This window comes from Melospiza melodia, chromosome 16, assembly GCF_035770615.1.
Source record: "Melospiza melodia melodia isolate bMelMel2 chromosome 16, bMelMel2.pri, whole genome shotgun sequence".
Taxonomy (NCBI): domain Eukaryota; kingdom Metazoa; phylum Chordata; class Aves; order Passeriformes; family Passerellidae; genus Melospiza; species Melospiza melodia.
Genome location: NC_086209.1, coordinates 5,175,654 through 5,202,710, shown reverse-complemented (window position 1 = coordinate 5,202,710; position 27,057 = coordinate 5,175,654). Strand labels below are relative to the sequence as shown.

The window sequence follows — 27,057 nt, the reverse complement described above, 5'->3', positions numbered from 1 at the left end:
GGATTAGATGTCATCTCTCAAGTTTACTCTTATTTCCCTGGGCCAGGAACCTGGAGCTGCCTCCCAGTAGCTGAAAATTATTAATTCACCATTTGTCAGTGTCACAACAATTAATTTCTGACTGTTTCCAGGCTCCTGCCACTGCAGCCCCCAGGGATGCTGCTCCTGACTGTCCTCTGTCACCTCTAGATGTTGTCATCCCACAGTGCCCAGAGCATCCCTGCCAGGCTTAGAGCCAAGAAGTTTCTGTGTTGCCCCATGCAGAATTCTGCAGAGTTGGAGCCCCGCTCCTGGCAGCCTGTCCCAACCCTCCCACATGCCCATCCCATGCTGCCACCCCTCAGCTGCCCTCCTTATGGTCATGCTGTCTGCCTGGCAATGTTTTCCCCATCTGCTTGTTCCTGGAAGCCTTTCCAGATGAGTCTCACAGGAGATTCCCAGATGGGATGACTAAAATAAAGTCACATCCATAGCAGGGGACGCTGGTGCCTGAGGCACAGCTCAGGTCTCCCATTCCTCTCTTCCCTCCAGTATAGATCACTCCTCTGCTTCACTGCAGTAGGGCAGGATGCAGAGCACCCTGGGGCATCCCCAAATGTGACACACCAGTTGCTTTGCCCCAAAATAGTAGCTGGAAAAAGTGAGGTGAGTTGTTGCTGACAAAGAAAAGGAGCCCCAGGTTAGTCATGGAGCCAGCTGTGTGTGTACAAGGTGGAGAAAATGTTTCTTACTCACTCTTTGCCTCGCCAGGAGCAAGGTGGGTGGTGTGGGGGAATCAGTTTCTGCCCTGTGCTGAGGATTCATGCCAGAGACCCCCAAAAGCCCATCCCTCTGTGTCCCTCTCTTTCCCAGTCACCAAGAGCTGTCACACGAATGCTTCTGCACACACTGGGGCTGTCACCAAAGGGGTCACTGGCCCATTGCACTCCTGCTGCCCTGTGACATGATTTATGGGACATTTCCCCACCTCACTCATCCAGGGGATGCAGGGACCATGCAGGGCGTTCCTCCTCATCTTCCTGCTCCCTGAGCCAAGGGACAACCACATGGCAGTGTGTGTGTGCCTGAGCACACGTGTGTGTGTGTGTGTGCGCTGATGAGGGGAGGGGGATTTCATGGGCTGTTAAAAACAGAGATTGAAAGTTTGTGAGTAAAATGAAATATATTTGTCAAAACATTTCAGTGCATCTTCTCTGAGCTCTACTGCAGAACCCAGGGAGAAGAGGAGCAGCTGGTGGGAAGGGAATTCCAGGGATCATCCCAACCCACTGCCCCCCATGTGGCTTGAGGCAAGGCTGTGTGGCCACATCATCACTGTTGGGCATCCCAGAGACAGGGATAAGTCACGTGTGTACATCTGCATCCCTGGCAACCTGCTCTCCTTCTCTAGAGGTGACACAGAAGGTGAGACCAGGCAAAGACCACACCTAAATTCTGCTGCCTCTGCAACCCTCCCTTTCCTCCTCTTGCTTCCAGCCAGGAGCCAGGACACGGAGCCAGCGGAACTCACCGCTGTGCTTGCCCTCCCTTTCCTTTTGTTTTTTCCTCTCCTCCTGCCACTGCCAGAGGAAGAGCAGGAGAGTCCACCAGTCACACGCTGGTCACTCTTTGCACAAACCTGCTCAAGCCATTCCCCTCCTGACATCTTTGAGAAACACTTCAGTGCTCCGAGTGAGTCTGTGGGTGCTGCCTTTCATCATCATCTCCGGTGGATTACAACAGCTGGATGAGCAGATAAAGGCTTTTCTCTTCTTTTTCTCATTCCTTCCTCTTCACTTTTCCTCCTGAAGTCAGAGCAGTTCCCAGCCAGGAGGCATGGTGCTGGTGGGAGCCCTGTGCAGCCTCCTGCTCCTGTGCCTGGTTGAGGAGGGCACCAGCGAAGTGAGAAGATACTACATAGCTGCAGTGGAAACCAGCTGGGACTACACACACAGCGACCTGCTGCCCGTGCTGCAAGCGCCTGCAGGGTAAAGCTCTTCCTTTTGCACTCCTGGAGCCCTGCCCTGGGTGCTCTCCCACCCTGGCATGTGGCACTGTGAGCTGGGCTCCAGGCAGGCGGGACATGGGGGTAACCTGGCAGGGTGGGTGCAGGGAGCTGCTGGGAAGGGGTGGTGTGATGGGGAGTCACTGAGTGCAACCCCCGATGAGGGACAGGTGGAACGGAGAGAGAAAGATGCAAACCTGCTCTGCATCACTGTTCTGCACTGGTTTATCTTATTGCCATTTGCCTAGGAGCCTTTAAAGTCTGTGCTAGGGCCACGAGCTGATTCTCCAGCATGTGCTTGCTTTCCTGCTCTGCATCCTGGGGACTTTGGGGAAGTGTGAGGGGAGATGGGCACCTGTGACTCCTGGGCACTGCAGGGGAAGGTTGGCTGTGACCCCTGACATAACTCTGAGCAGCAAAGGCTTTCCACTGTGTCTGCCCCCGGTAAAACCCAGCTTTAGTTATCCATATCTTTGTGTACATTACCTTGCTGGGGCTGAAATTTTTCCTCAAGGAAATGAAAGTAATTTGTAGCATTTGAGCAAAGCATGGTATTCGTGCACAGTGGTAAGGAGGAGGAAGGCATGGTGGTTTTGCTGTGTACTTTGAAGTAGGAAGGAAAAATGGGAGTTGCATTGCTCAGGCATCAGGATGGTGCTGTCTGAAGGAACAGCTGGCTTGGACATGCACGGCTGTGAATGTTCTGAGGTTGGCATGGAGGATGGAGCTGGATGGCTACACCCCTGTGGGTCAAGGTGTGCACAGTCCCTCTGCCCTGGTTCCATATCCCCTTCCCCAGACCCTGCTGAGGGAGGATCAGCCCATGAGCCCATCTCAGACCCACAGTGGCCTGAGCAGTGAGGAGCTGTGGTCAGGCACTGAGAGCCAGTGAGGAGCTGTGGTCAGGCACTGAGAGCCAGGCTCTAGGGATGACCCAGGTCAGGCTGACTAGCTGCTGTACTCACTGTATCCCAGTTATGTTGTTTTTTCCCCTTTTGATTACTTCAGTAGGAAAATTGCATCCAGCACCCCCCTTTTCCTGATCCCCCTGCCCTGCTTTCACTGATGCTGCTCTCAGATCCATTAGGCTGTGCTTGGGGTGATGACTTCCCTCACACTTAATTTAGCCCTGTGGCTTTCCATTTCAGCACTGGCTTTATGATGCACTCAGGCACTATTCCTGACCCTGGAGTGACTCAGGGACCTGACCCTGCCTGTGGATGGGTGTGACATTGGCAGGCACTGTGAGGCCACTTGTCCTTCTCTAAATTGGGGGAAAATAGCACTGGCTGCTGTCTCAGAGGGACTTGCTGGTGTGCTGCAGCCTGGAGAGGCAGAGAGCTCCTGGGCAGTGCGGCTCTGGGGAAGCTGATGGGAGCCAGGGCTTGCTCCTCATGGCTGTTCCCAGCTGCATGGTGGTGCCTTTTCCCTGGCCCTGCTACAGAGGAGGGCACAGGGAAACAGCCAGGCTGGATGTCAGGGGCGTGCAGGAGGGAGCCAGGAAAGTGTAGTCGGCAGGCAGAGCTGCCCCTGGAGCTGGGCTGTCCCTGAGCTGTGTCAGTGCTTCCTTCTGCCCACACCTCAGTGTGCCAGCATCTCAGGGCAGCTCCAAAGGGGCATCTCCAGCCAGAACACCCAAACCCCCTGCATGTATCCAGGGATTTCTCTAGCATGTTTGTAGAAAGCTCTGTCAAATTAATGGGCTGTAACATGCCAGAGCTGCTCACACCTTCCCCATGATTTCAGTTTCTCTTCCTCCCAAGCACAACCCCACGACAGGGTCAGAACCAGGACCAGCACATCCTGCAGTGGCTCCAGGGCTCTCAGCTCAGACACAGGGCTGGTGGACACGTAGCAGCAGCTCATGTCTGAGTGTTTTGGCAGTGCAGGATGTCTCCCAGCTCCAAGAGATGAACAGATAGAGTGGCTAACAATGCTGATTCAAAGTGCCAGAAACTTATCGGCCTGCCTCAGCTCCAGCTGCCCCTGGGGAAGGAAGTTCACGGGGACCCCAGTCACAGAGGACTGGCCAGAAGAACTCTGATCAGACATCCCTGGGCTGAACCCGCCTGCTTGTCTCCTGTGGGCTCTGCTCTGCCAGGACTGGGACCCAGCACTGAGCCCTGCTGTCACTAAGAGCCCTCCCAGCCATGCCCCTGCATGCCAGCAGAATCCCCCTGGCTCCAGAGGCTTTCTGCCTTGTTTTCTGCAGAATTAGCAGGACCAGACCATCATATCTCAGAGCTGCATTCTCAAATTTGTGCTTTCTGGGAGCTAGAGATTAAGGCACAGCTTCCTGAGAGTGGACAGCTGAGTGTCAGCAGCCCTGAGCTCAGCTACCTCCCAGTGTGGGGACAGAGTGGGGAGCAAAGCTGGGGCAGGACCCCACTGCCAGCAAGCCAGGAATAAGATATGGGTGCCTGTGGGGTTACAGGAGCCTGTGGGTGCCTGTGGGGTTACAGGGACTGGGTACCTGTGGGGTTACAGGAGCCTGTGGGGTGCCTGTGAGTTATAGGATATGGGTGCTTGTGGGGTTATAGGAGCTGTGGGTCCCTGTGGGGTTACAGGAGCCTGTGGGGTTACAGAAGCTGGGTGCCTGTGGGGTTATAAGAGCCTGTGGGGTGCCTGTGGGCTTATAGAGGCTGGGTGCCTTTGGGGTTACAGGAGCTGGGTGCCTGTGGGGTTATAGGGGCTGGGTGCTTGTGGGGTGCCTGTGGGTTATAGGATATGGGTGCCTGTGGAGTTACAGGAGCTGTGGCTGCCTGTGGGGTTACAGGAGCCTTTGGGGTTATAGAATATGGGTGCCTGTGGGGTTACAGGAGCCTTTGGGGTTATAGAATATGGGTGCCTGTGGGGTTACAGGAGCCTTTGGGGTTATAGAATATGGGTGCCTGTGGGGTTATAGGAGTCTGTGGGGTTATAGGGCTGGATGCCTGTGGGGTTTTCGTGGGCTCCCATCCTGCTCTGCCCCTGAGAAGAGGGGACCCTGCTCTCTCCACAGCACCCTCCAGCTGCAGGTGGCTTCCAGCCAGTGCTGCGGGGGTGAGTGTGCACTGCCTTTCCTAAATTTGAGTCACTCTGTCTCCTTCCTCTTCCGCTTGAGGAAGAGCTGCAAAGGGAAACGCTGCTGGAATGAAGGCTTAGTCAGAGCAGGACAGCAAAACTTCCCTGCTTCTTAAGTGGGGAGAAAACACCACCTGGCTTTAGCTCCAAACAAAACAAGGCTGGAAAGGTCTGTCTGGTTACTGGAAACGGTCTTAGTCCTGAGGCTGATAAGCCAGCTTCTGAAATCCTTGAAGAAATTCATGCCTTTGTTATCCTGATAAACAGGCTGGATTCCTTCTGGAAAATGAATTTGTTAAGCTTCTTACAGATAGAAAGTGGCCAGCAGAGATAAGTGGGGTGTGAAATGCATTCAAGGCTCTTTTATCTTTCTGCTCTGAAGTGTAAATCCCATTTTGTCCAGAAAAGAAACAAATGTGGGGACATTGCTCAGACACAAAGCAAGCTGCCACCACCTGCCAGCAGCCAGTCTCTTTCCTGGGGGGAGCTGGGGAGGATGTGAGTTACACTGATGTGATCTGATTGCCACACCTGAAGGTGCTGGGGTTGGGGCTGGGGTGGCTGCAGGGCAGAGGTCGCCATGGCACTGCCAGGGCTCTGTCTCTGCTGCCAAGGAACCCTGAAACCGGACAAGGCATGAGGCAGGAGAGGGGCAGCAATGCCTGCTGCTGTGCCCTGCCCCAGCTGCATCTGGCTCTGGCCTTGTGTCTTCTTCCATCGTGACTAACACCACAACACTAATCACTGCCCTGCTGGCATCTGTATGCTGAGCAAAACATTCCAAATCATACCTGGGAGCTGTCAGGAAACCCAGAGGACACAGCAGGGTGAGCCATCCCTGGGGATTGCAAGCGAGCTGTGGGAAGGGAAGGAAGGGGATGGATGTTGGATGTTGCCCATGCATGGATGGGTCTGTGCAATCAGCTTTCCTTGGCTTCCTTCCTCCTGCAGCATTTTGGGGCATGCAGGCCCACGTCCCCCCACAGCTGGTGTCCCTCCCCAGTACAGGAAAGCTGTTTTTGTGGAGTACCCTGATGGCTCATTCACACAGCCCAAGCTGAAGCCAGCCTGGATGGGTAAGAAGCACCTGCAGGGTGGGGAGCTCCAGCAGTCCTTGACAGCCACCAAACTCATCCTGGGCTGGGTGCTGGCTGCTCTTCAGCCAGGAGCAGGAGAGCAGCTGGGTGCATCTGGGTATGGCAGAGCTCCTGGGGGTGCAGGGGCCTTGCTGGGTGCATCTGGGTATGGCAGAGCTCCTGGGGGTGCAGGGCCCTGCTGGAGCTGATGCAGCTGATGCTGCCCTGCTGCACGAGGGACAAACACTGACTGGGCTTGTGGAAAGTCAGGACCCTTTGGGGCTGCTGGCAGGGTGTGAGCTGCCTGATTCCAGCTGCCTGACCTTATTGTCTTGTCCCTTCAGGCCTCCTGGGCCCCACCATCCGAGCAGAAGTCCATGACACAGTGGTCATCACCTTTAAGAACCTGGCCTCCCGCCCCTACAGCCTCCATGCTGTCGGGGTGTCCTACTGGAAAGCATCAGAAGGTGAGCTGGCAGCACCAGGGGCTGCAAGTCCTTGTGTGGCACCTCCTGCCAGGTGTGCATCCCTCCCTCAGCCTGCCATTCATGTCCCTCTGCAAGGACAGATGGCCACAAAGGTGGCCTGGCTTGGGGAGCAACGTGACCATGCCCAGCCCAGAAATGAGCTGAGCAAACAGTGAGAGCAAACCTGGATCTGGTATAGAGGCAATACACAGATTAAATTGAAGGCTGGATGCTTAGGGCAAGGCAGACTGTGCTGTCCAGCTGAGGGCAGGTGCACAGCCCAACATGTGAGTCTGGCACAGCTCTGTCACAGCCCTGAGCCCTGTCACTGCCCTGGCACGGAGAGGGGCTGTGCTCTGGTGGGAGGAAGGTGTGCTGGGGATGAACCTTCAGTGACATCTGGCCATTTCTTTGATTTTAGGAGCAGGGTATGAGGATGAGACCAGCCAGCCAGAGAAGGAGGGGGACAGGGTGGATCCTGGGAAGACACACACCTATGTCTGGGAAATCCAGGAGAACCAGGGCCCTACAGATGACGACTCCGCGTGCCTGACCCACTCCTACTCCTCCAACACCAACAGTGTGAAGGACATCAACTCTGGCTTGATTGGAGCCCTGCTCGTGTGCCGACCTGGTAAGGACAGCACAAGGTGGGGACAGACCACATGCAGCCTTTAATAAAAGCAGAATAATCACAGGTGCCTTCCTGAGGCTGAGCAGGACAGTGGAGTCAGTGAGCTGTGCTCAATGAAAGTGCTGCTGGGGTTCAGAATTGAAATCCTGACAGCACAAGGTGCAAGAAGATGTGACTGGAGTAAGATTTGTCATCTCTGGCTGAGACATATCCTGGAGGTGGTTGTCCAGACCTGGAAATGACTGGGCACTGTCTGCAGGCTCCAGTGACTCACCAGCAGCAGCTTCTCCACTGAGCAAAGGTCTAAGGGGAGGCACCACAAATTGACCTCTTGATGCCTTCTGGGGGCAGCTGACTCTCAACCATGGACTTTTGGGGACTGCAAGACTGGAAGCAGGGCTGTTGCAATTTGAGACATGACAAAAGCAAACCACAGCCTGGCCTTGGTTTACCAGCTCTTGAAGAGCACAGAGGGAATTCCCTGGCTGGTGCTTGCTGACCTTTAAACAAATCCATCTCATTGCATCTTGCAGGGACCCTGGCCAGTGATGGGAATGAGAGCCTGCAGAAAGAGTTTGTGCTGCTTTTCGCAGTGTTTGATGAAGGTAAGTGCTGGTTGAGTGGTGTCAGGCATTCAGCAGGGTCTGGGGCATCTGCTTTGCCATGTGTGTTCAATTAATGTGAGCACAGCTTCTCAAGGGTTTATGCCTGTCCAGTCCCCCCAGCCAGTGTGCTGCTGGTGCAGTACTGCCCCTCCTTCTCCTCCCCAGGTTTAGGGAGCTTGCAGCCCCCCAGCTCTGCCATGCCATGCCCTGGCCCTGCTCCCACCACACAGGTTAAGAGGGGATTCATTCCCTGTCACGTGTAGTGACATCCCCACACCCATGCAGAGCCTTGGCCAGGTGTGCTGTGCATTCCCACAGGCACCACACCTCTGAGCTCCCTGAGATGGTTTATTTTGCTTTGAAATGCTCCCAAGTGAAAGCTGACTGCACCCTCCTCTCTCCACAGGGAAAAGCTGGTACTCTGAGCAGGGTTCTGTCCCAGCAGCTGCTCAGCCCCAGGCTCACAACAGGACAGAGCTGCACACCATCAATGGCTACATCAATGGCTCACTGCCTGGTGAGTCCTGCTGGGACAGGGACAGGGCTGGGGGGCTTGGGAGGTGCTGGGAGCACGGCTGGAGCCAGGTCTGTAACCCTGAGGTAGCTTGGGAAAGGATGTAGGAAAAGAGATCAACAGTTTCCAGGTGATGGATCTGTTAGGCTGTGTCCACCTCAGAGAGGGTCTTATCTTTCACTCCTTGATCTGCCTTTCCCATTACAGCAGGGCAGGAGCTGTTTGCTGCTGTCTGTGCTGCCAAGAGCAGCTGATTTCCTTGGAGCTCTCCAGGAATAATGCTGGAAGCAGAGTTTTATCTTTTGTAGCCCTGTGGACAAGGCTGGAGGTAGCATTTAGCTGTCATTAAATCACCTTCATAGGATTTTGGGAATAGAGCCATGGAATAATTTAGGTTGGAAAAGACCCTTAAGATCATCAAGTCCAAGAGTGAACTTAACACTGCCAAGTCTACCACTGAACCATGTCACTGAGTGTCCCATATACAAGTCCTGGGCAGCCTGTTCCAGTGTTTGACAACCCAAAAATTTCAGTGAAGAAATTTTTCCCAGTGTCTGACATCAACTTCCCTGGTGCAGCTAAAGTGACAAGGTCTTCTCTCAGACTCTCTTCTTCAGAAGAGCAAAAGAAAAGGCTGGGTTTGATCTCAGTGGACACAAAAGTTGCTGCTTTCTGGTGTTCTCCTGGGAAAAGATACAGAGCTGCCTGAGAGTGAGGAATCTCCAAGACAAACTGGGAAACACTATCAGGAGAGTCATTATCACCAGCAGCTTTGGTGAACCACATCCTAAAACCTCCCACTGGGGCCTGGCCATTCTCCAGCAAAAAATAAAAAAGCACAAGTCCCCTAAATTCCCTGTCCTGATGGGTTCATAGAGGTCAAGAGCTGAGGAAGCCTCATGGTCAAAGACCATCTCTGCACAGTGGGTTTTCCCTGGAGAAGTTATCCACCTCCACTCAGCATCCCCCTCCCTGGATGCAGGACCTGTCCTGAGAGGTGTCTGATGGAGAGCTGGAAATGGAGAGCTGGAAATGGAGAGCTGAGGGCCTCAGGATGGAACCTCCACCCAGTTTCCTCCAGGCCCTTGGGATCTGTTCCAGTCACCTCTGCACTCTGCCAAAAGCGAGTATTTGACTTGGTTTGGCTTGAGCGTCCATGAACTTGTTATTCACTTCCCTGCTAGATTACAGAGCCCTTCAGCACACGTCAGTTTCTCCCCAGGAAAGTATTTTTACAACGCAGTCAAGTTCTTTCCCATTTCCTAAGCACACTGAGCTCTTTGAGTGGCTCTGAGGAAGGAATTTTCCCCAGCACTCAAATAATCCTGGTGACTCCTCTCTGCCATTTGTGGTATTTCAGCTACTGCTGAGGATGTGCTGGAGCCCTGCTCCAAATGCAATGTTTTAGTATCAGGCTTGCCAGTGCTGTGATCAGACAAATGACTCTCCTGTCCAGTGCCCAATTTCCCTATTTACAGAGTCAAGGAGCACATCTCTCTCTTTACCACTGCATCCCACTGTGAGCTCCTACCAGCAACCCCCCAAAGTCCCCCAGACCCTAAATCTAGTCTTGTCTCAGGGGGATGATGTGACAAGTGCCTCTGTTTTGCTCAGTTCACATTCATGGGTGATTTCTCCAGCCTGAAGCCAGCACGGGAGCAGGGGACTCTACCAGACTCTACTCTACTCTACTCTACCCTATTCTACTCTACTCTACCCTATTCTACTCTACTCTACTCTACTCTACTCTACTCTACTCTACTCTACTCTACTCTACTCTACTCTACCCTATTCTACTCTACTCTACTCTACTCTACTCTACTCTACTCTACCCTACTCTACTCTACTCTACTCTATGTCAGACACTGAGTGTATGACACCAAGAGTGGGGACAAGGGCTGGGCACAGTGGGCACAGTGGTGACTCCTGGCTGCTGTCCTTGTCCCCTGGCAGGTCTCACACTGTGCCTCAAGAAGCAGGTCCACTGGCATGTGATCGGGCTGGGCTCTGGGCCAGAAGTCCACTCCATCTTCTTTGAAGGCCACACATTCCTGGTGAGGAGCCACCGCCTCAGCAGCCTGGAAATCTCCCCTGCCACCTATCTCACAGCCCAGACCACGCCAGGAACAGCTGGCTGGTTTCGGATGTTCTGCCAGATACTGTCCCATCAGCAAGGTAACCTTATTTTCCAAGAGCTGGGGGGAAGAGCAGGTCAGGGGATGGCCTGGGCTCAGGGTTCTGTGCAGTGCTGCAGCTCCAGGCCCCTCCTGCTCCCTGGTGTTACATCCACCTGCAGCCTGGCCGTACCAGATGGCAAGGGTGGATCCAGGTTGGCCCATTTGATGGGAAAAATAGTGGAGAAATTTCCAGGCAGGGCTTGGGTGGGTGCCTGCCTGTATTGGCACAGCAGTGTGACCCTTTCTTCTGGCTGTCTGACCCCAGTTGGCATGGAGGCCTTTGTGAAGGTGCAGGAGTGTCCTGAGGAGCGGCTGCTGAAGACAGGGAAGCAGTTAAAGGAGCCAGAGGACCTGGATTATCCTGAGGAAGATGAGCAAACTTACCACGTGATCCAAGTACGCTCTTTTGCCAAGGACAGGCCCATGACCTGGCCTTACTACATTGCAGCTGAGGAGGTGGACTGGGACTATGCCCCTGTGAAGCCAGCATCTCTGGACAGGTGAGAGCGGGCATGTGTGCTCACGAGGCTCCTCCTCAAGGCAGCTCTGCCAGGTCTTCCCCTTTTCCCCAGAAATTGTTTTTCATTCTGCCCAACCTGGACAGTTTTGTTCTTTATTGACACTAACAGTTTGGCAGGACAAGAATGGTTTTGGAGAGGCCATGGGAAGGCAGCACCTGGCTTTGCTCCATTTTACCAAATGCCCTGCAGAGACATTTCTTCATGGCATTTGTCTCTCTGTCACCAAGGCCTCTGGAATCAGTCCCTTCTGAGCAGACAACAACTCCTGGTGACCTTCTCAGCCACCTGCCAGGTCATTGGATGATGGAAGGTCCTGCTCTGTTTCTGACATGTGGCCATTTGCTCTCTCTCTGCCTTTGCCTGCAGCAACATGGCAAGCCTGTACCTGGAGCCTGGCCCACAGAGGGTGGGCTCAAGGTATAAGAAGGTGGTGTTTGTGGAGTATGAGGATGCAACCTTCAGGAAGCGCAAGGTGTCCAGCCAGCAGGACAAGGGAATCCTGGGGCCTGTCATCAAGGGGGAGGTGGGAGATCAGCTTAAGGTAAGAGAAACACAGTTTACCACTGTAAGGGGAAATTTCAGATGATGCTGTTCCTACTAATAGCTCTTTGCTTGTGGCAGAGGACTGACTTTAGTCATTCAGGTGCATTCCTGTTTGGCAATGCTCAAAGTTCACTGGAAAGGCAGGTGGTACTGACAGCTTAAGGTAAATACTGTCAGTAAGATGCACAGGATATGGCCCAGTCCCTCTGATTTGACTTCTTTGCAGGTGTCTTAGGAACTGTGTGAGTTCATACACGACCCATGACATCCAGCACCTTCCTCTGAGGCAGGAGTGTCCTCTTATCCTCTGCTCTTCTCCATCTGTTTGCTGTTACCTCATGCCACTGGGGACTGTCACTTTTGTCTCCCAAAGTGCCTCTCCTGACCACTTGACTTGTTGCAGCTGGGAGGAATGGGATGGTTTCCAGCAGCTTCACATTTCTGCTCCCTCCCTGGGGTTCCCTGTGCAGTTGTGGGCATGTGACAGAGCTATTTAGAGAAATAAAGGAAGGGCTGCATGCAGTGAAGTGGGGAGCACTCTAAAGCTCTTGATTGCTGTGCATACTTAATGTCCTGGTCCTCTGGGGCCTGGATTGATGGCCCTCTTCTGACTCATATTTAAAGTAAGACTAAGGACAGCAACTTTCTCTTAAATAAATCTGATATTTTCATGCCCTCCTTACAACAGACACCTCCCAGAACAATGGACAGTATAGGCTCATCACAGAGAAACTGTGGTTTCTTGTATTCTTTGTGATCTCAGACATGTCTGGGTCCCTCCTGTTGATCACTGGCAGGTTGCTAATTGCAGCTAATTGCAGCACACCCCTGGGCAGTGCTGTCCAGTGTCTCCCTCTCTGCAAGGACACTGAGAGCAGCTTCAAGGGCTTACAGTGATCAGAAAACACCAAACACCAGAAAACAGTGATCAAAAACCATTCCTGCTGCCTGTCCTCATTTCAGATCGTGTTCAGGAATCTAGCCAGCCGACCCTACAACATCTACCCTCACGGCCTCACCAGCGTCAGGCCCTACTATCCCATGAGACGCTCACCAGGTAAGGCAGGCCATGGAACTGGGGATATCACCTGGCCACTGCCATTTTTCTGGGCCAGGAGAGTTTCCTGAAGCTGGTTGTCCATTCATTCAAGCACCTGAGCTCTACAATTCCAGGGGTTATGGTGATTCTGGGTTCATGTTCCCATTGGTGCCGTGTAACTGTGTCTTTAAGGAGGGCTTTAATGATGACTGGGAGAAGGGGCATTTCCAACCAGGGAGCTGGGACCACGTTAATTGGTCCATCCTGGAGGCCTCCACTTTCTGACAATGCAGGGACCATCCTGCTGATCCTGCCTGTGTTTGCAGTTTATTTACAGCCCCTATTCCCTGGGCTCCCTCTGACCTTCATTTGTGGGGTGTTCACTGTGATTTAGATTCTCCCTCTTGCAGCTTTGTGGTTTTTGCTCTGGGCTTGTTTTTCCCTCCAGGTTTCATTCCCAGAACTGCTTTCACCCCTTGTTATTGGTTATCCACCAAGCTCCCAGGACCATGACTTGTGCAGGGCCATCCCACATCCCACCAGGGTCCTGGGATGGGTATGAGTGGTTCCCTCTGCACCTCGTGTGGTCAGGAAACCTTTCTGAGCTCTTTTACAAAGTGGGATCACCCCTTGCAGGAGCAGCCCAGACATAACTGGTCTGCTCTTGGGTTGTGTGTTGCCAGAGAAGGATGTGAAGGATATTGCCATTGCCCCTGGGAAGTCCTTCACCTACAGCTGGAGTCTCACCACTGAGGATGGCCCAACGGAGGCAGATCCTCGCTGCCTCACCCGTTTCTACTACAGCTCCATCAACCCCGTCAGGGACACTGCCTCAGGCCTCATTGGGCCCCTCCTCATCTGCTCCAAGAAGTCCATGGATCAGAGGGGGAATCAGGTGGGTCTTTCCTTTGTTGCCTCAACTTCTAGGCTGAAAGGCTGGAATAACTGTGGTGGGTGAAATATTTAAGTAAACCCAAATTTGTCTGCTCTGTTATCTTCAACAGTCAGTTGTTGAAGAAACCAGGACAGTCCTACCAGCAGTCCTAATTCCTCTGCCTGCTGTCTCTTCCCAAAATCTGCACCCTAACTCCTGTGAAATAGCAGTAAACTTCTCCATCACCCAATCTGAGACCTGACAGCTACACTGGGCACCAGGGGTGCTCTGATCAGACCAGGAATAATTTCTTCCCTCTCTTTTCCAGATAATGTCAGACAACATGAAGTTGGTGCTGTTTTCAGTCTTTGATGAGAACCACAGCTGGTACCTGGAGGAGAACATCAAGAGGTTTTGCTCTGATGCAGCCCATGTGGACACCCGGGACCCCCAGTTTTATGCCTCCAATGTGATGCACAGTGAGTACTCAGCCCTGCAAAGCCCCCACAGACACAGGCTCATCCCTGCCCCAGGGAGTGAGCAGGGGATGCACAGCAGCTCAGCAGCCATGGAGGGAATTTGGTCTTGAAATGTTTCACCCCTGCCCTCTTCCAGCTATTAATGGCTTTGTATTTGACAACCTGCAAACAAAACTCTGCCTGAACGACGTTGTGTACTGGTATGTCCTGAGTGTTGGGGCCCAAACAGATTTCCTCTCCATCTTCTTCTCTGGAAACACCTTCAAGCACAACATGGTCTTTGAGGACGTGCTCACTCTTTTCCCGTTTTCTGGAGAAACAGTCATCATGAGCTTGGAAAAGCCAGGTTAGTGACATGGGCTATTCTGCCAACCATGGGCTTGGCATCCCAGCAGAGGTCAGGGAGCACTTCCAGCCAGTTCTCTGATTGGTGCCCAATTCCCTTTGACAGCTCTGAGAGCAAAGGGATCCACAGCCTGCTAGAACAGCAAAGTGAAAGGCAGTGATTGAACCTTTCAAAGCTTAAATCAAAGAAATTGAATTATGGTATTTTACTTAATTAGTAGGGTGTGTTAAGGTCACACATGCTGCCAAACCAGTAGCTGGCTGCAGTAACATGAGCCTGGTGGACATTTGCAATCTTGGCTCCAAGCGTGGAGGTCAAGGGGAGTGGCAGTGCTGTCCCTGCTGTGGGTGCAGCTGCTGGCCATGCCATTTATCTCCACACTTCTGCAAGGACAGAAACCACAGCCACAGAGAAGCCAGAGAAAAGATTTGCTTCAGAGTTCAGATACATTTCCTCCCACTCAGCACTTTTCTCTTAGAGCTGTCAAACCATTTCCTCCTCCCAGAGGAGACACAGGATTTACCATGTGGTTGCAACACTGATATGAAGGTCACGAGCACTGCACCCCGAGCCAAGCTGTCAGGGTTTGCAGACACCCCAGGAAGCTTTCTACAGCCCAGCCAAGCCTCACATCCGTTTGAGCTCGGATTCCTAGGCTTCCTCAGAAGCAGAGCAGCAGCTCAGCCGGCAGCAGGTGGCAGCTCTCTCCAGCAGCAGAGCCCAGAAATCACACATCTCACCCTCCCTGCTGGGAGCAAACACACTGCCCGGGCATGTGAGAGAGATGCAGCCTTCCATTTCCTTCTCCTTCAGTGGGAGAGCTGTGCTGACTGTCTTTGGGAGAGAGGGGTGTTTGACAGCACCAGGATGTCTTTGGGGGTGGGTTATGGTGGCTGCTGCTGCTGGGGGCTCCGTGGGTTCTCACTGCATTAGCTGCTCTCACCAAGCTGTGCTTGGGCCCTCACAGTGTGGAGCTCACTAAGCTCTGCCAGCCCTGCTGATGGTGCTTGTAAGGCTCTCATGTTGCCAGAACACCGTGGGTCTGGCTGTAAGACACTCTAGGGACTATGAGAGCATGGAATCACTACCAGAGGCTGCCTGAAAATACAGATTGCACTAGCAAGGGAGCAGCATGGGAATGGCATCTCTTCCAATTTCCCACGGCATCTCTTCCAGTTTCCCACTGAAGTGGGTTGATGGTGTCCTCTTGGCCTCTCTTGAGACAGGTGTGTGGACGCTGGGGTGCCTAAATCCTGATTTCAGGGACCGAGGGATGCATGCCAAGTTCACGGTCTCGCAGTGCCAGAATGAGCAGTACACTGATGAGGAAGATTATGTGTATTCTGATGGGGAGGAGGTGGCCTTTGAATTCCAGCCCAGGGGCTTCTCTAAAAGAAAGAAGTCATGTGTGAATGAGCAACTGAACAACATCACCTCTTCCAGAAATGAGATAGAGAAGACAAGATTGTGCCTGACAGAACATGGGGCCCTCCAGAGCAATGGCAAGATTTCTGATCCCTCTTCCAATGGCATATCAACATTTTTAGAAACATTGCCAAATCCAAATGATATTTCCATGTCTCCTCTGCCAGACACGAGCTATGACCCAGTGTCCTATGAGTCCTTCCTGGAAGATGAAGAATTGTCAAAAATCACCAGCCAGGATGAAGGGTTTGGAGCAGTCCCACGTGGAGAACACGTGGCGAGTGTCAGTGGAAGGGTTCATGGTACTGTGAGCTCAGAAGAAGATCAGCAATGGCTGCACCAAGTCACAGCAGCTCCAGGAGAGGCTCCAGAGCTGCAGGAGCCAGTAAAAGGAATGACAGTCCAGTCTGGTGGTAGGACAGAGAACCTGGAAGCAGAGCCTCAAAAGACAGCTACTCATGCAACAAGCTTGTGGGACTCCTTTGCTTATGCTGCTGGCAAAGCCCCTCTTCAGGAGAACAGGAGCTCAATTCACCAGAATGATCTGGAGCACAACCTGGCACTTCAAGATGTGTCTTCACCAGGAAAAGAGGACAAGCTGCTAAAAAGGGCTGATAAAATGTCCTTTAACCTGTATGACTCAGGGGAGGCAATCAGTACAGGCCTGTCTTTAAGTATTGATCACAACTCTTCCTCCACATTGAACAATCCTTCTGCACCTCCAGATGAGACAGAAGATAATAGAACTTCTCATGCTGTGGTTCACAGTCACACCATAGAAAGCAATTATTCATCAAATGACCTAGATGCTAGGCTGGAAAAAAGCCCTCACAAAGTGGTTTCACAAGGCTTTTATGAAACTTTTGAAGAGCAAAATGTTTCTTTGTCAGACAAACCTGTACCAGGAGAAACCTTCACAGATGAGAGCAACCCCTTGCCTGTGAAAAGTGGCACAGAAAAGGCCAGTGGACTTGCCCAAGGCCTTCCAGACACCACCTTTGCAGACAGCAATGACCTTGAGCCACCCAGCTATGTAATGACAGAAGAGAGGGATGAAGTAGTTTTGAAAGAAGTGTTTCAGGATGCTAAGGAATTAGCAGAGCTGGACAGTATTGCTCTTTCTGAATCTAACATTGTGACCAATGACACCAAGCCATTCCCAAATGGCTTCTTAAAGAGCCCTGAGCAGTTTCTGAGGCACAGAGTTGCAGCCAGAAGCCCTGACTGGAGACCTAAACAAGGCAGGTCACTGGAGAGCAGAGGTTTGGGTCTTCCCAACACCAGCAGCAGGGACGGGGCTCAGCGCAGCAGACGCTCCCTGCCCTCACGGGGAGCACTGGGGACAGGACCTGCAGGGGCAGAGAGCAGCTCAGGAAGGCAGAGCACTGCTGAGGCTGCACACCTGGCCTCAAACTGGGACCCAGGCTCCCCAGGGGCTGTGGTGAACATGGGGGACTTGCGCAGCCCAGCTGTGGCAGAGCTGCAGCCAGGCAGAGCTGCAGCGTGGGGGGCTCCTGGGAGAGAGCAAGCTCAGGGGACAAGCCACATGGAGGAGGAGACAAACTCTGTGGAGCAGCTGGGTCAGTCCAGTCCTGAGCCTCAGCAGCCCAAGGCCAATGCCACAGACGACCATGTGCCTGGGAGAATGTCTGGGCAAAGCACAGAAGGAACATCTCTGAAATCAGCCACCAGACAGAACTGTTCACTGTCTCCAAGTCGTCGCCCTCTCAACAACAGCACCAAAAAGTCAGCAGAGTATGTGCAAGACACTCCTCATGGATGTCAGGTGCTCGGCAGGGAAGATGTGCTCAGAGAAATAGGGAACAGAGAGGGCCAGGGCCTAGGAGAGCCCAAGGAGGATGGGGAAAGCAACAGCACAGCTGGGGAGAGGAGCCACATCCCAGGACACAGGGAGGAACCGGCCCTGAACAAAAGGACACATTCCAGCCCCTCAGAGACTGCCAAGACAGACTATGATGAGTACAGCACAGAGCAGACCATGGAGGACTTTGACATGTATGGGGAAGTGGAGCATGACCCACGCTCCTTCCAGGGGGAGATGAGGCAGTACTTCATTGCAGCAGTGGAGGTGATGTGGGAGTACGGGGACCAGAGACCCCAGCACTTCCTAAAAGCAAGGTAAGTGTGATTGTCCTGCAGGCATTCCTCCTGCACTGCATGGCATGGCACGATGTGTCACAGACATCTTTTATGAAAAATCCTTTCCGTAAGATTTTTTCCTCCTGAGAAGCTGAGAGGCCTCAAATACAAAATGTAAACAATGATTATCTGCTGCTGTGGAATGCAACAAGTAGATCTGTGATTAATGTCATAGAGTTGTTTCTAATTAATGGCCAATCACTGTCAGCTGGCTTGGACTCTGTCCGAGACAAAAACTTTTGTTATCATCCCTTCTTTTCTCTTCTTAGCTAACCTTCTGATGAAATCCTTTCTTCTATTCTTTTAGTATAGTTTTAATATAATATATATGATAAAATAATAAATCAAGCCTTCTGAAACACGGAGTCAGATCCTCATCTCTTCCCTCTTCCTCAGACCCCTGTGAACACTGTCACAATGGTGCATGAGATGGCATGTCCTGGCAGGCAGGATCTCAGTTCCGTACCAGTACAACCCAGCCAAGCAGCCCAGGGGAAGGATGCTCCCAGCATCCCCCCTCTCCCCAGGGGCGTTTAAACCCCCAGAAACTTTGAGCTTCCTTGCAAGGAAGGGTCAGGGATGCTCTGGCTCTGTATCCCCCTGGCCTGTGACAACCCTGCCATGGCTGTCCTCACTCTGGGACAGTGTCACCCGACTGAGCTGACTGTCACCCTGCAGGGACCCCCGGAGGAGCAGGGGGAAGCACTCCTGGCAGTACCGCAAGGTGGTTTTCCGAGAGTACCTGGATGAGTCCTTCACGCAGCCGGTGCAGCGCAGGGAGCTGGATGAGCACCTGGGCATCCTCGGGCCCTACATCAGGGCAGAAGTTCAGGATGTCATCATGGTGAGTAGAAAACCATAAATCTCCCTGTTGTTGTTGTTGGAGTTCAGCCAGAGGGAGTGCTGCTCTGCAGTGCCCATGGGTTAACCTTCAGGGCTTGGGGACAGGAGCCGCCCTGCTGGCACGTGAATGGCACCAGACTGGGACTCAGAGGGACCTCAGTGGCTGGAGGAGTGGGTCAGCAGGAACTTCAGAGTGTACAGAAGCAAATCCCTGGAGCTGAGATGGACGCAACCCCTGCAACAGCATGGCCTGATCAGCTGCTGGGCTCCATGGGGAGCCTTTGGGTGAAGGGATGCAAAAAGGGTAGTGAGCTAAGCAGGGCTCAGTGCAGCTCTTTTAGGTGCTCTGTATGAGGGCAGGCTTGAGTTTCCCACACTACCACAGCTCCTTCAACACCTACCTAAGAAGAAAGTGAAAGGCTCAGGACTTGTGTCCCTGGAGAAGTTGCCCAGTTTTCATGGAAATCTTCACCAGGACAGATGCAGCACCTTTGGGCTCCAGAGACAGGAGTGTAGCTGACCTTACTTCCATTGAGCACGCAAAGGGCCTCATCCTGCTGACATGAACACAGGATGTGCTTTCCACCAGAGACTGCAGTGCACAGCTACAGCTTGTGCTTCAGCAGGGGCTGGCCACTGCATGGAGACCAGCTGGAGGCCTGGCAACCAGGGACATCCTTCCCACCAGCTGGCTGGACCCACCACCAGGGCCCAGAGCACTGTCAGCATTGCTCCCTCACACATTGCGCTGCTCTCTTCCCTCTGGTGCAGGTGACGTTCAAGAACCTGGCGTCACGGCCCTTCTCCTTCCACTCCACACTGACAGCCTATGAGGGCACAGCACAGCAGGGTGAGGTGGTGCAGCCTGGTGGCCAGCAGAAATACACCTGGAAAGTGCTGCCCCAGATGGCACCAACCACGCAGGAGTTCGACTGCAAGGCCTGGGCTTACTTCTCCAACGTGGACCTGGTAGGTGGGAGTCTCCATGGGGCATCCCAGGAAGGGGAGGAGGGCAGCACGCCTGGGTCCTCCTGGGAGGTCAAGGAATTTCCTATGGGGCTGTGCTGGAAGCAGCTTGGGGCTGTGTAGATTCTCAGGTGTCTAATACAATGATGAATACATGCTGGTGCTCTTCTCTCCTCTTCCTCTTCTCTTCTCTTCTCTTCTCTTCTCTTCTCTTCTCTTCTCTTCTCTTCTCTTCTCTTCTCTTCTCTTCTCTTCTCTTCTCTTCTCTTCTCTTCTCTTCTCATTGGGTTTTTCACCCCTTTATCCAATTATTCCAGCTTATGTGACTTACAAGAAACCAGCATTCCTGCAGTTCCTTACCCCCATGCCAAATCTTCCTGAATTTGGCCCCAGGACCCAGCACAGTAGGGACTGTTGGACAGACAGACACCAGATCTCTTGAAAGCACATGCAAACACTTGCTGCTCAGCCTTTCTTAGCTCGGTGAACCCAACAAATGAATCCCTCCAGAGAGGGAGCCAGGCCAGGGATGCAGATGGGTTCAGAGCTTTCCTCTCTGCTGTCTCTTGCTGGTGTCAGTGCCTCCCCCAGCTCAGAGGCAGCCCCTCATTCCCTGGCTCCCTGGCAGGAGAAGGACCTGCACTCAGGCCTCATCGGGCCGCTGATTATCTGCAACCATGGGGTGCTGAGCTACGTTTCCAGGAGGCAGCTGGCTGTGCAGGAGTTCTCCCTGCTCTTCACCATCTTTGACGAGACCAAGAGCTGGTACTTCCCAGAGAACGTGGCCAGGAACTGCCGCCCTCCCTGCCGGCTCCAGCAGGACAGCCCTGACTTCAGGAGAAACCATTCCTTCCATGGTGAGGCTCCCTGCCCTTTCCATCCCACAGTACCAGGATGGGAATGCCCCAGAGCCTTGAGCCCCTCTGACTGCTGCCTTTCCCAGCCATCAATGGCTATGTGAGTGACACCCTGCCTGGGCTGGTGATGGCCCAGCAGCAACGGGTCCGATGGCACCTCCTGAACATGGGCAGCACTGAGGACATCCACTCTGTTCACTTCCACGGGCAGCTCTTCAACGTCAGGACGGGCCAGGAGTATCGCATGGGAGTCTACAACCTTTATCCTGGTGAGAGGCAGCGCCGTGCACCCCCTCTGCCAGGGCTTGTGCCCTCAGGAAGTTTCTGAGGGGGAATACCACAGATGGGGAGTGGATCTGGACTGTTCTGTCCCTGTGCTTGCACAGCACTTGGCACAGTGTGTCCCATTACAGGCAGTAACTCCGCTCTGCTCTGCTCTCCATTCCTGGCCAGGTGTCTTTGGGACAGTGGAGATGTGGCCCTCACGTGCTGGCATCTGGAGGGTGGAGTGCAAAGTGGGAGAGCACCAAGAATCTGGAATGAGTGCCCTCTTCCTCGTGTATGACCTGAGTGAGTGATTTTCTTGTGAGCACACACACAGCCACAACCAGTGTGTATTTGAGCTTCCTCCCCCACATCTCTCAGCATTTCTCTTGGGGTTACCCAGGTGGGACCTTCTGTGTTTTCACTCTGAAGAAAAGTCACTACTTCAGCCCTTGCCAGCCTGCACAGCCCAGCAGAGAGCAGGGTCAGGGACACAGCTGGGAGGGTGAAGGCTGGGAGGCAGCTTCATTGGCCTGCAAATATTTACTGCAAGAGTTCTCATTCTCCAAATCTGAGAGTCCCTGGACCTTCCATAAAATGCACTTACCAAGGAAGTGCATGCACGGGCTGGTCCCTGCCTGTGCTGTCAGTAAGATACAGTGCCCAGCTGCCTAGCCATATATCAGGAGGTAAACTGAGGCACAGAGCAATGACAGGAGGCAGTGAGTGATGCTGCCTGACTGCACGTTGATCTGATAGAAATAGCTCCAAGAGCAACTGCAAAATCCACAGGGCCTCTGATTCTACCCCAGAACAACATGTTTCTAACTCACCACAAGTAAGGACTGGGGAAGTGGTGTGGGAGAGTAGTATTTTATCACACTGTGACAGTCTCTCTCCTGTTTAGAAAAGAATATTAAATGTCAGCCAGAAAATGTTGCCATAAGTTAAAAATCCGCTTAAGATTTCAAATTTGCATTTTCCCCAGGAGCATTTGACATGCAGTGGAGATGCCAAGGTGTGACAAGTCACTAATAATAATGGTTATTATAAGAGACTAACATCCCTGTGCTCAGAGACCAGAAGAGACACAGAGAGAGACAGGGGTGTCAGGTAGACTTTCCTTTAGCAGTGTGATATTTGTTTTCAAAAGATGCTGCCTAGCAACAAAAAGGCCCAGGAGCAAGATGTGGGTATAAGGAAGAGACACTTGTCAGCACTGCTGGGACATTAGGACATGGGAATGAGAGGTCATGGATTCAGGGAAAGGAGTTTGGCAAAAGGCTGCTGTGTCTGATGCTGGAAACTCTCTGCTCTTGACATGGGGGGTGTGAGCAAGAACTTCCAGCTATCCTAAAATCCAGGGATGGATGTGGAAGCCTCTGAAACCTATCCCCTGGTGTAAGAGAAATAGACCTGGGAGCTCCTGGAGGCTTGCAAACCTCCCTGAGCCTGAATGCTGCTACCCAGCCCAGACTTTTGCTGTCTAACCAACTGTGCCTGGTTTCTGTTCCCTGCAGACTGCCAGAATGCCCTGGGTATGGCCTCAGGTGGCATTGCAGACTCTCAGATCACGGCTTCAGGGCAGTATGGTGAGTAGCTGGAGGGCAGGGGGGCTCAGGGCAGCTGCAGCCAGCAGAACTCACTTGTTTGTCTGCCCGAGTTCTGCTGCACTGAGTCCCTGGTAGTGCAGTCCTTCCCCCATCCGTGCCCGTGCCAGCATCCCAGTCAGGACCTGGAGCCTCCGCACACAGCTGGCCCATGGTGCCAGTGCTGTGCCACACTGTGTGTCACAGACATCTTTCATGAAAAATCCTTTCCTTAGGATTTTGCCTCCTGAGAAGCTGAGGGGCCTCAGGAACAAAATGTAAACAATGATCATCTGCTGCTGTGGATTGCCACAGGTGCATCTGTGATTGGCCCATGTTGGTTGTTTCTAATTAATGGCCAATCACAGTCAGCTGGTTCAGACAGAGTCCAAGCCACAAACCTTTGTTATCATTCCTTCTTTTTCTATCCTTAGCCAGCCTTCTGATGAAATCCTTTCTTCTAGTCTTTTAGTATAGTTTTAATACAATATATATCATAAAATAATAAATCAGCCTTCTGAAACACGGAGTCAGATCCTCGTCTCTTCCCTCACTCTCAGACCCCTGTGAACACGGTCACACCCTGTGTGTGGCTACTAAACCCCGGGGTGATGCTCAGGCCCAGTGCTGTGGGTGCACCTCTCACCAGCTGGGGCAGCAGCAGGGGCCAGCAGCACCCTTGTGTCTGTGCTCTCTCCTTGCAGGGCAGTGGGCTCCTCACCTGGCCAGGCTGCACAACAGCGGCTCCATCAACGCCTGGAGCACCGACCGCAGCAATGCTTGGATCCAGGTGAGAGGGGCCCCGTGTCTGAGGCACCTCTGGGGCATTGCAAGGCCATGCTCATGGATGGGCAGTGCCTCCCCAGCTATAAACAGCTGTTCCTGCTGTTCCCTCTTCCCTCTGAGAGGGGAGCACTAAGATCCTAATGGCAGCTGCTCTGCTCAGGCTGCTGCTGGCCTGAGCCCCATATCCATCCTCAGGGCAGCAGAGCAATCACTAAATGGTCCAGCTGCAGCACTGGATTGTGCAAAAATCTCCCCAAACCCAAGGCAGAACAGCTCACCTCTCCAAGCAGCTCTCCCCTGCTCACTCCCATCTGTTGGCTGACTTGTACCTTTATGAACAACTGGTTTAATTACTTTCATAACCAGTGCTCAATTATGTCAGGAGGAAGCAAGTTTTTGGGTTTTTGGGGCATTGCCTGAAGTTGGCTTGGGTTTTCCATCAGAAGTGAATCCCTGACTTTCATTCTCAGGTGGATCTTTTGCATCCCACCATTATTCACGGCATAAAAACCCAAGGGGCCAGACAAAAGTTCTCCAGCTTCTACATCTCCCAGTTTGTTGTGTTCTACAGCCTCGATGGGCGAAGGTGGAAGACCTACAAGGGGAATGCCACAAGCACACAGATGGTGAGGTCAAGAGCCTTGAGCAGAGTGCTGTCCCCAAATGGGGTGTCCTGGGGTGAGGAGGGCTGGGGAGCTCTGTCCACAAGGCAGAAACCTCCTGAGCACCTGAGATTAGGGCAGCAACAGAGACCATTCAGTGCCAGGTGGCTGAATCACAGGTCTGAAAGGGACTTGCTGTCCCATCTGTCTGATTTTAAACTATCTGAGCTACCTCTTTCCAGCATCCCAGGTGGCTGTGAGATCCACCTCTCAATGTTATGTTGTGTTTTACTTAGAGTTAGGCAAAAGATTCTACCTGAGTATCTTTTCTGACCTCAAAGGCAAATTTGCCTTTCTAAAAATATTGTGCAGGCACAGATGATTTGGAGAATCTACAGTCACTAGAAAAAACCCACAACATAAATATGTAAAAGCTGATCAATCCACTGGGAGAGGAATAGCCAGAAAAGCCTCCATTGTGTGCACCATCTGTGGCTACAACTTTTCCCAGGTTCAAACATTTGAGGACTGACTTTTTTCCTTATTTTTCTCACCTTTGTTTGGCGAAAAATATAAAACCGAGTTAATTTGCACAGATCCAAAGTTTCTTCTTCTCCTTTTCTTTCTTAGTGGCCCACTCACACTTTAGCCTGAGGCTCACTTAAGATCATTTCCCTGAGTCGTCATTTTTGTGTGCCAGACATGAACGTTCTTCTCCCCAGTAATCCTCGTCCTGCCTATCTCTCTTTCCACTGGTGCAACAATCCTTTTCCTCCCTTTCCCTGCAGCTGTTCTTTGGCAACGTGGATGCCAGTGGAGTGAAAGAGAACCGCTTCAAGCCCCCGGTGGTAGCTCGGTACATCCGCATCCACCCCACCCACTACAACCTGCGGGCCACGCTGCGCATGGAGCTCCTGGGCTGCGACCTCAACAGTGCGTGTCCCCCTCACATCCCAGCCACCAGGGCTGCCCCCTGCTCTGCTCTGCCCTGCCCTGCCCTGCTGGGGTGCTGAGCCCCAGCTCCACCTGTGCCAGGACCCCCAGGCAATTATGGAGGAGGAAGGAGGGAGCTGGAGATGGCACTGAGGTGTTGAGGGAACAAAGCTGGAAAGTCTCATTGTGGTCTTAGAGATAAAAATACCAGAGGAAGAGCCAGCTCTCACCAGCTTTTTTACTGAAGCAAAGGAAACTTCCAGCAGCAGCTAAGCTGATAGATGGGGAGCTGCTGCCTCAGTCTGTGGGGGCAGAAAGCAAGCAGAGACAGATGCTGTTGGCTTTTAGTCTGGTTTTGCCAGTTGAAGGTGAGATGGCTCTGATCAACAGCGCAGCCTGGGGAAATGGTGCCCTGGGATCGTGTCTTTGGCTTTGCACACCTGCTCTGCAGCAGCTCAAAGCAGCAGTGGCTGTGCTGTCAGCCCATGCTCCAAACTTGCCAGCTGGCTCTGGAGCAGCTGTGCACAAGCACACCTGATCACACAAATGCAGGGTGTCTCCCTGACAGGTATTCTTGTCCTCCCCCTGGAGACAGGTTCTCCTTATGTTTCCTTACACCAGAAATTCTTCACATTTCTCTTAGATAAAATCTCCAGGGAGAAAAGAAGGTGGGAGTAGTGAGGTCAGAGCAAGGCTGCACACAGGGGCCCCAAGCAATGCAGGGACCATGGCAATGCAGAACTAATAACCAGGGCAAAGGCACGCAGGGCAGCTGGAGCAGTGAGCAGGCAGAAGACATCTCCATGGTGGGTCAGTTCTAGCCCCTGACAAGCACTGCCTCTCTCTTCCAGGCTGCTCCATGCCCTTAGGAATGGAGAACAGAGGGATCCCTGATGAGCACATCACTGCATCCTCCCACAGTGCCAACATCTTCTCCAGATGGACACCAGCCCTGGCCCGCCTGAACCTTCAGGGCAGGACCAACGCCTGGAGGCCACAGGTAGCCTGTGTGAGGAGATGGCAGGCAGCTGGGAGCCCAGCAGGGTCCCCAGGTCACTTCCCCTAGTGTGGGAAGAGTGTGCAGCCACATGCACCATGCAAGCTGCACACTCACTGCCACACTGATTTAGCACCCAGCAGCTCCGAGCAGATGCCTGGTAGGGCAAGTGAAGCAGAGGGAAGGGCAGGGCCAGCCTGGCTTCAGCTGCAATGAGTGTGTCTTCCTCATTGCTGCTGGAGGGTTGATGGCAGTCTGTCCTTCCCCAGAGCAACAGCCCCAGAGAGTGGCTGCAGGTGGACTTTGAAGTAACCAAGAAGGTGACTGCAATCATAACCCAAGGTGCCAAAGCTCTCTTCACCCAGATGTTTGTGAAGGAGTTTGCTGTCTCCATCAGCCAGGATGGCATGCACTGGAGCCCAGTCCTGCAAAATGGCAAGGAGAAGGTAGGCAGGGCTGCTCTGTGGCCCGAGCCCATGGCCACCCCCAGGGCAGCAAGCACAGCCCTTGGCAGCAAACATGCTCACAGGATTTCTCCAAGAGCAGTGAGCCAGGCTGTGCCTCTTCCTTCCTTAAAGCATGCCAAGGGATGTTTGTCTGGCTTGATCCTGTCCTCACTATGCCAGCCAAGTGCATCCCTGGTTTCTCTCTCCTCTCCAGATTTTCAAGGCAAACCAAGACCACCAGAGCACAGTGAGGAACAGCCTGGAGCCGCCTCTCTTTGCCCGCTATGTGAGGATACACCCCCGCCTGTGGCACAACCACATTGCCCTGCGAGTAGAGTTCCTTGGCTGCGACACTCAGCAGGAGTACTGATGGCTGCAGGGCCAGGAAGGGGCACTGCCAGCCCAAGGACACACATCCCACCAGGCACTGAGCCCCCCCAGGGCTGGAGCCATCCCTCCAGGGGCCTGGCTGCCCCTGCTGCTGGGGAAGGGCTGCAGAAGTGGCTGGGTCATTATCTGCCCTTTCCTGTGTCTGCCAGATGCCATATACTCAGATGTAATGGTGAAGAATTAAACAGTAATTTTCCAGTATCTCTCTGCACTTTCTCCTCTGCTTTAGCCTTGGACTCCCCAGGGACCCATTCAACATTACCAGCAGCTACAAATTAATTAGCCCCAGAGCTTCTCAGCCTCGTTTTGCACAAATTCTTGCTGTCCTGGGCACAGTCCTGGAGGAGGAAGAGCAAAGATAAGGATGGGGGTGGAGGCCCAGCTCCAGGCCCCAGTGTCCATTTCACAATCGGTGGGAATGGGAGGCTGGAGGGAGGCAGCTCTTGCTCAGCCTGACTCAGCGCTGGGCTTTGGCCC

At 53.0% G+C, this 27,057-nt stretch overlaps 1 protein-coding gene across 3 annotated transcripts; it reads left to right on the top strand.

Annotated features, from left to right (window-relative positions):
• Positions 1–1,301: 1,301 nt before the first annotated feature.
• Positions 1,302–26,781, top strand: F8 (coagulation factor VIII). Of its 3 annotated transcripts, none has more exons than XM_063170390.1 (27): positions 1,302–1,404; positions 1,791–1,967; positions 5,999–6,123; positions 6,468–6,590; positions 7,012–7,224; positions 7,758–7,829; positions 8,236–8,346; positions 10,297–10,518; positions 10,786–11,020; positions 11,408–11,582; positions 12,548–12,641; positions 13,307–13,518; positions 13,826–13,976; positions 14,113–14,322; positions 15,549–17,886; positions 18,586–18,751; positions 19,522–19,719; positions 20,345–20,573; positions 20,660–20,842; positions 21,027–21,143; positions 22,358–22,429; positions 23,131–23,216; positions 23,683–23,838; positions 24,603–24,747; positions 25,599–25,747; positions 26,014–26,190; positions 26,405–26,781. In XM_063170390.1, the coding sequence occupies exons 2-27, from the start codon at positions 1,816–1,818 to the stop codon at positions 26,558–26,560; spliced, it is 6,267 nt and encodes a 2,088-aa protein (XP_063026460.1). In that variant the 5' UTR covers positions 1,302–1,404; positions 1,791–1,815; the 3' UTR covers positions 26,561–26,781. The 3 variants fall into 3 exon arrangements, with proteins under 3 accessions (XP_063026460.1, XP_063026459.1, XP_063026458.1); XM_063170389.1 differs by lacking the exon at positions 1,302–1,404 and adding an exon at positions 1,421–1,671; XM_063170388.1 differs by lacking the exon at positions 1,302–1,404 and having other exon boundaries at positions 1,421–1,967.
• The last annotated feature ends 276 nt before the right edge of the window (positions 26,782–27,057 follow it).